General features: G+C 39.5%; 1 protein-coding gene across 4 annotated transcripts in view; it reads right to left on the bottom strand.

Annotated features, from left to right (window-relative positions):
- Nucleotides 1-398: 398 nt before the first annotated feature.
- Nucleotides 399-10,250, bottom strand: part of P2RY8 (P2Y receptor family member 8) — a 34,880-nt gene continuing 25,028 nt past the window's right edge. For all 4 annotated transcript variants that reach the window (XM_040534714.1, XM_040534696.1, XM_040534706.1 and 1 more), the window contains one exon: nucleotides 399-5,447. In XM_040534714.1, coding sequence (XP_040390648.1) covers nucleotides 4,308-5,381 — 1,074 coding nt within the window. In that variant the 5' untranslated portion in view covers nucleotides 5,382-5,447 and the 3' untranslated portion in view covers nucleotides 399-4,307. The remainder of the gene's footprint in view (nucleotides 5,448-10,250) is intronic.

Here is a 10,250-nt window from a genome sequence, read left to right as displayed (position 1 = left end):
CAGCCCTGAACATCTCTAGAGGCCTGACCCACTCTGCCCTGGGACCAGGACCCCACATCAGCCCTGGGGGTTCCCCCACTTGCCCAGGCCTGGGTCCAGGTCCCCACATCACCCTGGGACCACCAGCCCCCGCCCTAGCGAGGCCACAGCAGGGCTGGGCCCCAGCTCCCCACAGCCGGGCCTGGCCATGGCCCTTGCCCAGCGGGGTCCACCCAGCAGGCCCATGTCCCAACCTGTCCCTGTCCCCAGGGAAGTGCTTGGGGCTGGGGCTTGGGGTTGGGGCTGCCCCAGTGCCCCCTGCTGCCTGCTGCCAGTTGAGTGGTGCAATGGGACCTGGCCTGCTGGCCCTCTAGAGAAATGCACTGAAATTAAAATATATATAGAGAGAGACAAAATAGCAATGGAAAACTGATTCATTTTATTTTATAACTTGATCTCCCTGCCCTGTTCTAAGTTGAGAAGTAGCTCACACATGACAGGTGCAAACAAATCTTAAATCTTAAATCCTGTCCTTTTCATGGTTTCTTTCTTGATTTTTATGTACAAAAGTCAAAGAACATTCATAGGTTAAATTGTTACACAAATAAAACATACATATATATGTAAAACAACCACCGCCACCACCACCAACAAAAACAGAACAGAAACCTGTACATTCGTGTCTTCCTCTCAGTAAAATTACTACCACAGAGGCAATCAAGTAAGCATGTCATACAGAACCCACATTTCCCAAACTGAAGGCAGTATAGACAAGAACTTTTTGATAACCTCTCAAAGGCAACCTCCATTTATGTGTATGTTTATATATATGTTTATATATATAAATGCATTTAAGCTCACATCCACTGAACAAGGTAGCAGTCTTGCGACCTCATAGTGTCCCATGAGGACATGTTTCAAGTGTTGAAGAACAGTTAATTGGGCTACTTTTAAAAAGAATTTATTCTCCTCTCTTAAAACACCCCTCTAAAACTTCACAGTATACACCATCAGACTCAAAAGATATCTGGAGGAAGCAATCAAAGATTGTATTTCTTTCTCAAGAAACAATCCCGGTAACATGAATTGGAATTTTGCCTCATCTGAGCTAATTTGAGACTAGCTTATACAATGGTGTAAAGAATGGGACATCCCTTCTATTCCTTTTTAGGCACCATTGAAAAAGGAATTATGTGCTATGGAGAGCTGTGTGAGGCTTGAGAGAAAATTTTCAGTCAGTTGTGAGCATCTTTTCTCTGTTGCAAAAGGAGCAATTCAGTATTTTTCAAAATATAGTTGCTGATGTCCAAAGTGCAAAGTCTTTGCTTTTTCAGCTCTGTTTGATGTCAGTTACAGTTGAGGCATGTTTCAGCACATTTCAGGATGCACTGAGTGCTTGAAGATTAGGTTCAAAATAAAACAGAATGAAAATCTGCATTAAAGCTAGGGGAAGTAACAAAGAAGAATATTTGCAGAAGGAAAAAAAAAAAGGGTGAGAGAAGGGGATTTTAGTATAACCTCCAAAACAGTTTCTGACACCATAAAATGCGAAAAACAGTTTTGGTAGTGAGAAAGCTGGAGTTCTGTGAAAGGGGATGGAAGGGGGATTTGAACAGCCAGGCAAAGCAGTGCACTGCTAAATTAATACACAGGTTCGAAAAACATAAATAAACTAACTGAATTTCCACCTGATGGATATGGGACAAGTCAGGAAAATCCCAGCCTGTGATTTTTTTCAGACAGTGTAGGTAAACAGAGGCACATATCCAAACAACTGAAATTTATGTAATGCTTTATGTAATGTATTGTGGTATATTTTGTATGTCTTTTTATTAATATTATTTCTTTCTTTGGAGGGGTAGAACAGGCAACTGTGTAGGGCATGTTCAAAGAAAATGGCACTGAATGAGCTGGACTTGGACACTGAAGTCCCAAGCAAGCAAGCAGTATTGTTTTGTTTGTTTGTTTGTTTTGGTTGGTTGGTTGTTTTTTTTTTGCTTTAAAGACATAAAATTATCCTTCTTCCTTTTACCTCCTCCTCTATCCTGGATCTTGTCTATCAAGGAAGCGGTAATCTCATATCTCATACCTTCACCTCAACACTCGTGCTCTTCCTACCCAAGCTAACAGCTCACATTTCCTGCCAGAAGCTTATATCCTGGTGCAAGCAGATATTGTGGAGGATGTTCTAGAGCTGACATGGGAGCTCAGAGCCCCTGACTTGTACAGGCTCCTCTCTTTCAGAATCTGTGAGGTGGTTTGTAGTTCTAAGTCCATCTCACTGCACCTGGCACACAGGCACTAATGCAGCCTAGCTTCCATGAGGCTTGATGGGAAAGTTTTGATGGGCTACTTGTGGCTAAAGCTGTGGGCAGATGTGGGCTGATGGGCAGAAAATGTGCAGATCACTTAAAGCTAATGCTGTGAAATGCACAGAACACCTCACATGGCTTTTGAAAGGTAGCACTAGGTCCACTCACTTTTATCCTGCACTAATAACTGATGATACTTTAGCAGAGGGTAGGAAGTACAAATATCTCACAATTGAATTTGTGGGTATCCAGCCTCTACAGCAATGAAATTCATGATAATTAGTGGTAGAAAAATGGCTTTAAATGATGTCATACAAGGGAAAAAAAAAAAAAAAAAAAGGAGCCAAATAGATAATAGGAGCCATGGGTGATGTCTTTTACTTAGCTACTTAGCTGCAGGAGCTCAGAAATCAGTACAGCTGGCAGCCACTGCTCAAGGGAGACGAAATGTGGTGTCTGAACCAACCATCCACAATGTCGAAGAAAGCCTCCAGCTCACTAATGTAGCACCATCCAGCTTGCAATGTAGCAAAAGGAAACAAATAGCTTCATCTTGCTTGTGAGGGGTAAGCTTGTCTGGCTCTGTCAGGTGGATTTTTTTTTTTTTTTTTTTTACTCTCCTGAGATCCAAACGTAGATAAAAAGCTGAAAATACAACAGGAAAAACTTTGTCTTTCTCTGTCCCCAGGATGTATTCTGTAGCAGTTGTCTTTCCAAGCACCCGGGCAGTTGCTGAGATGTGAGAAGAAAAACATCACACAATATATGCAAACAAGCCAGAGAAGGATATTTCCGAGAGAAATCCCAAGCACATGACTGCACTATCAACCTGGTTATAGTTACAGCCTCTTTCCAGGATACTTGGTACATCTCCCACTATCAAACCTTGCTTTCATTTTTTTCTGCTTTCTGTTTGCCTGTTTGAAAGAAGTACGTTTCTGATATCTGGCCATAGGGGTGGGTTTTCAGGCAGCTTCTGCTTGCACAGAATCACTGTGGTCAAATTCTCATATATCCTGCAGAAGGTCTGATTAATAATCCACACCAGTACCATAAGGAAGATATGTATATCCTCACACTATGTAAAGCTAAATTGTCTGCTGAGGGGGTGGTGCTTCCACATACAGTCTATAGTGATTTGGTGAAAACAACTTGTTGATACCAATCTAACACCAGAAGCATTATTACTGTAGTAGGTCAATGTGGGAAACCTGTTTTCTTAAACCAATTTCTGCCCACTATCCTGAGAAATTAATACCTTCAGGAAATGAAAATATAAGCCATGCAGCAGCTGAAGTTGTCTCAAACACTGTTAGTTCTAGGTAAAACTAGCTTGGAACTAGAAAGAAATGCTCGATTTTCTTTCATAGCATGAGATATTTTGCTGTATAAAACTGAAATAAATAATATCACTCAATCTAACCTTTTCAAAGGTTAGTGTGGTTTGATTCAGATAAACGGGTGAGTGTTGTGGTGAATTCACAGTGGCTATGCATTATGCATTGATGGTAAAATGACAAGCTATGTTTACTCATTTATAGAAATGCAACTGAACAGTAAAGCAATACATTAACCCCCCCCCCCCCCAAAAAAAAAAAAAACAGCACATTGCTTAGAAAAACAACTCCCCTTCCCAAAATCCCATTTCAATGTATGCTATAACTCATATACAGTAATATTTCACATTCACTGAGGATCTCAAGCATTGGGTAACACTGAGATTATACAACTTGAAAGTAATTCTTGTTCTAAACTTATCCCTTGGACTAATTCCAGGCCAACCCTTAATTATCTACACTGGGTTTGCTTCAGGGTCTTTTTGAATAAACTCAGTTCCTTTTGTGCTTCCACTTTTTATCAGAAAATAGTCACTTACTCAAGTAGCATGCACAATATGCATATGGTTTGACTTCTGTCACTAGAGCATGTTACTTTGAGGGTAGACATTCAAAAAGAAATATTTTCTGTCTCTACTCATGGAACTCACAGGTGCCTTTCTGCTGGGGAAGTCTAAGGCTAGAAAACACTTTCCTGCCTTTGCAAATAGACTGTTACTCCCTCTAACCCATCCATAGGTCCACTTGACATCGATCTGGCTGACATGGTCCTGCCAGAAAATAAGCTTTCCCTTCTGGTTTCCAAGCTGTCACTGAGCAGTACTTTAGGGCGAAACACTTGCATCAATTTCTGGTAAAATTCTTTAGAGGCAAAGTAGTAAATGAAGGGATCTATGCAGTTGTTGAGGCAACTGAGGCACAAGGTGAGCTTGTAGGCAGGGTACAAACTCCTCTTGTAAAACAGGCGGACGATCATATGCGCAAGTAGGATAAAGTTATTGGGGGCGAAGCAAGTGACGAACACCGAAAGGACTATAATTGCCAGGTATATGGATCTAGTCTTCTGCCTGTTACCATATCTGTTTGATGTCTGAATAAGCTTCCGAATGATGCCGATGTAGCATCCAACTGTTACAATGAAAGGGATCAGGAAGAGCACAACAAATAGCGTGAGGAGAAAGGCCACCCAGGCTGCAAAATTGGGCAGCATATCCCACTTGAGAACGTCAAAACAGGTTATAATCCCCAGTTCTTTCACTTCATAGGTCAGATCTGTGCTTTCCAGTGGATAGAAAGCTAGTAGCAAGAAAAGCCACATTACCATACAGGCACCGAAGGCATATCTTTTTCTTCTCCACTTGACCAACTTCATGGGATATACCACACCCATGTACCGCTCAATGCTGATACAAGTCATGGTCAGTATGGAAGAATACATGTTGGAGTAGAACATCACAGTCACAAGGCTGCAAAGAATCTTGCCAAAGATCCAATGATTGCTCTGGATGTGATAAGATATTTGGAAGGGAAAGCAGAAGGCCAGCATGAGATCTGTGATGCTCAGGTTGATCATGAAGATAACAGAAGGCGTTTTGGGTTTGATATGCAAGCAGAGCACCCAAAGGGAGAACAAGTTGCCAGGGATACTGATGATAGCCACCAGTGTATACACCACTGGGAGGGTGACGGAGATAGCTCTATTCTGGAGCATTGCAAGTGTTTCATTGTCCAGGTGGGATCCGTTTTCAACCATTATTCACAAGGTGGTTGTTGATCTATAAGCCAGCTGGATCATATCATGAACTCTTGGCTTCCAAACCTAGAGGGCAAAAGTCAAGAGAAAGAAAAGCAATGTGTTAAAACAAATTACAAACACGCTTCTTATGCAACCTGATCTAGTGGGAGGTGTCCCCCTGCCCATGGCAGGGGGTTGGAACTGGATGGTCTTTAAGGTCCTTTCCAACCGAAACCACTCTATAGTTCTATCATTCTATATTAATTTAATAAGAAAAAGGCCTGTGTAGTTTGACATTTTTTTCTGAATGAATTGAATCAATTAAAATGTTCTCCTGACAAATGCCTCCTCCCTCCAAATCATTGTAGTGTTTTACCTGTCTCATTTCTTTCTAGCTTTGAACAGCTACTTTTTCCCTACTGAGAGGCTTTCTGATATTTTTTTTGCAAACTACACGTTATCATACCTTATTGTTTTGTTATTGTGGCACACAGAATATCACATCACAAATTGAAATGAAATTAATGTCTGCATGAGAACACTATGCCATAAGTTTCCCAAGAGCTAAACCCATCCTATCTACGTCAGATGCCAAGACCTTGCTCTCTTGTAATATAGAATATTTTCTGATTTCTTTTGTCCAACTAAACAGAGATCCATTCCAAGTAAATGCTGGGTTTTTTTTGTTTGTTTGTTTGTTTTTTTGTTTTAATAGTTTGAAACTGCTTATTCGAGTCACCTATAATTCTGCAAAATGAGTTTCAGTTTTGCAGTCTGCAAAATAAAACCATGCTTTCACTGTCTGGCCTATATAGACCTTTCTTGGCAGACACAGTCTCTTATGGTTTAGCTTACTTATTTTACACAGTGTAGCAGCATTTAGCAGATGCAAACAGGAACTCATGCCTCAAAGCACTACATGCATGCAGGAGTGCAATTTAACAAAAGTAGAGGGTCAAAAAAAACAAAGAAGTGGTAATGAATGATGTGAAAGGCAGATAATCGATGATCAGTAAATTCTATGAAGAGTGGAACTATGGACCTGAAAAGGATCCAGGCCAAGCCAGCTGGTAACTGTGGGCACATCTATGCTGATTAATAAAGAGGACCAGAGAGTGAGTACAAGCACACAGTATTACTCATGGACTCTGATCATCTCCACTGTTTCATCTCTCCAAGAAACACTTGCCACAAGAGAGGCTAGTTTCTAAAAACATAAGCACAAGTCATTCGGTGTCATTTAACCTCAGATCCAGTTAAATAAGACCTTTAATTTAACTGTAGTCATAGCCAGGGAGCAGCATAGCAGATCTGCCCCTCAGAGAGGTGATCAGCCTTCAGTCCTCATATCTCTGGCTGGCTACTACCATTCTGACAAAAGCTTAGGTTTCTGACAAAAGCTCTTATCAAATGACTTTCACAAAATAACTGTTGATGATTCTTGAGACCTGGCAAAGATGAAGTCTCTATTGATGGCTGCAGTGCAGGAAAGAAATATTCAACCCTAAAAATAAACTGAGTGCAGATCCAAAAAGAAAAAAAAAAAAAAAAAAAAAGGCAGCTGTAGCAGTAAGAAGATTGGTGTAGGCTTATTTCTGTTATTTCTTGATTTCATCAGTAAGATATAGTACTTCAAATGTCAGCTGAAAATATTCAGAAATAGTCAGCATCAAGCAGGTAATGTTTACTAATGTTGCCAGTCTTTCACGGGGTTTCTAGCTGAACTATTGGAAACACAGAAAAAGGCACAAGAAAGTAGGAATAGCAAAGATGTCAGAGACATGTTCTGAATATGGCACAGAACAAACACGTTCTGAGTAATAAGCACATCACATGATCACAACTGCAAAAAACCCTTTGAGCCAAATCCATTCCAGATGAAATTCTGTGCTTGGTGGTGGAACGATATCAAGAATGAAACTAACTCTTCAGTTTTCAGGGGAACTTGGAAAGGCACTTAACTGACACTAAGCTCTTGAAAAAAGGTAATGCTATCTATTTCAGCTCTTCTATCTGTGACATACCATAGTAAACATCTATTCATGAACCCATTATTGCCTCAGAAATCTGTTTCAAGTGACACCCATTTGTACCTAGTAACCCTGCATTTCCCGGAACAAAGGTTTTATGTATACCAAAGTAACTACAGAGCCTTAATAATAGGCCTTTGCAAGTGAAAGATATTTGCTCTCAGGGACTGAGAGATCTCACCTCTAGATTGCCATTCCTACAGCTACTCTGTACTTGGGAGGTGGGAGTATGGGTGAAAACCTCCATTAAATCTATCGCACTATGCATAAAGCTGTTCAATATCTCTTACACTGAGTTTTATGTTAGGGCTAATCACAAAGGTATCTTCTGAAATCAGCTTCTAATTTGCTTTTTCAGATAGCACATGCTGATAAGAAATATGCAAAACAGTGTCGGGATTTGTGGCCTGCCTAAAGGTAGATTTTACATGTTTATGGAGCAGAACTGTCAGTAAAACACAAGTGCCTCCCACATTGAGGCACCTCTTGAGCAGGGTGCCTAGACTGTAAAGTTCTGAGCTTTGTGTTTAGATGCCTACAAGAGCTCTCCAAAGAGGGTGGGTCCCCTTGGCATGATTTTTGGTAAGGAAGATGTCCTTCACAAGGAGCAAAAGAAGATGTCCATCACAAGGAGTGAATAGTTCCCTAGCGTCTTCTGCAGGGGAGGAGGGAGCATGCAGAGCACACAAGACTTGCACGTTCACAACCTGTTTCACATCGTAGGAAGATGTGGAGTATAGATAATCATCACTCCCTCTTTGCCTTTCCTTTTGCCAAATCTTTCTGGGGCTCTATTGTTGAATTCCTTGCTTGTGAAAGCCTGGGCCAGCAGAAATCCCTGCACTGTCACACTTACTTTTGATACTTTGCCTTTTAAATAGCCAGATTAAGCTGCTGGACTCACAACATAGCATTTCAAAGTTCTTCAGCTCTCCCATTACTGTTTTTATTTGGGTTTAGTTAGCACTGTATTTATGTTTCCATCTCGTTCAGGGTACTTATAAGTCCTTCCTCCACCGCAACCACAGCATCTGTCTACCACTTGTGGTTTTAGTTGAAAATGTCATAAATAAAGTGAGAAAGTATTTTTTTATAAGCATTAGAATTAGATTTCCCATACATTTGTGAGTTGCTTTCTTGCAATTTCAAGCCTACAACACAATTCAAATCTGTGGATCTTGCACGATACACTGCAAAAGAAACTTTCCTGTAGAATAATTTTAAAATATCAACCCTCAGCTATGTTTACATAAACTGTAAAAATACATTCTTTCTATATAAATATCCCTGTAATAAAGACATTGTTTTGCTTTTATTTTAGCAACAGCCAGATCTGTACTATGACAAATGAACATATAGGTAGACTGAAAGAAAAACTCAGTAAGGATTCTTTAAGTGAGAAAGTCCAGTCTTATTGCCAATTACATTAGTCCTAGAGATTTTGACATAGAAAGAGAAATGTTAAGCTTTTCTGCCTGCCTCATTTCTAGAACATTTAGTGAGCAGATGTATTTCAGTTCAATATTAGGTACTAAGAGCACCTGCATCTTCTGGGGCAACCCTCACTAAATCCAGGGAGGATTTTTTCGCTCTTCTTCATACCCTATCACTCATGGCACTCTACACAGAAAGCTCACTTGGAACTTCAGTAACATCAGTTTCTTTCTGAGCTATAACCATAAGCTAAGGTGACAGCTGCTTAGTGCCTCTTTTGACAGGGATGGTGATTCCTTTCTGTTTAGTGGACAAAACATAGCGATTAAAACAGTAAAAGGTATACTGAAATAGAAAGATTAAAAAAGCAGAAAAGAAGATGACTGACTTATTTCTTTGTCATGGAAGAGTAACAACAGAAATGTGTCAACCTTTTTTTTTTAGGAGACTACTAAATAAAACTGATATATTTCCTTTCTCACATCTATTCTTTTCCTGTTATCAATGTCAAGTGCACCTGTGAACAAGACTGAAAAGCCTGTGAGTTGACTGAAAAACAGAAATACCATTTTATAAAAAGTTTGTGATTTGAGATGGAAAAAAAAATTTCAAAACATTCATTGCAACAGAAAGTCTTCCAAAGCCTATTCTGTTTCATTATTTTGGTTCTCTGTCTGTTAAAGCTCTGTTGTCTAGAATAAATAAGTCTAATTTCCTGAATCCTTTGATATCTTTGCATTTTAGAAAGACACTATTCCAGTTGAAGAATGTAGGACAGCATACTTCAGACTACAGGAAAACAAACATACAAACATGAAATGCTGAACTCAACTGCAAACGTATTCAGAATGAAATAAAATGAAAGCAGATATTTTATTCTAAGCACTTAAGAAAGTCATATTAGCTGTTTTTAATCAAAGCAAATGTGACTAAAGAATGTAATTTATTTTTATCAAGATAGTACATTTTTGGCAAAAAAAATGAAATTTTTTACTTGCTGTTCTTATGACTTATAAAACTGAAATGAGAGCTAAAGTGTTAGGACAGTTTATTTCTCATTAAATTTAGCTAAAACTGCTGAAATTTGGAATTCTTTATGTGCAATATTCCTTCTGAGGATTGAGCCTCTCATGGACCGTCTGAATTGCTGGTCAGATGACAGAATATTAGACCAGTGTAGAAAACAAACACTTAATTTCCTTTATACACTGCGTATGAAGAGAAGAACAAGCAAGGAAGGCAAAGGGATAGCATTCTGAGTTGTGAGAAAAATGACAAGCACTTTGATATTTAGATAGAGAAAAGGGTTTTAATAAGAGGAACAAGAAGAGGAAGTTCCCTTTTTAACACATTTTAGATCTTGCTCCCCAAGCGTTACTGATGTGATTCAGAGAAACACTTATTTCTGTAAATGTTCACGTTC

This window comes from Cygnus olor, chromosome 1 (assembly GCF_009769625.2).
Source record: "Cygnus olor isolate bCygOlo1 chromosome 1, bCygOlo1.pri.v2, whole genome shotgun sequence".
NCBI classification, from domain to species: domain Eukaryota; kingdom Metazoa; phylum Chordata; class Aves; order Anseriformes; family Anatidae; genus Cygnus; species Cygnus olor.
The sequence above is the reverse complement of the archived record's forward strand: the minus strand, read 5'-3'. Positions and strand labels throughout refer to the sequence as shown.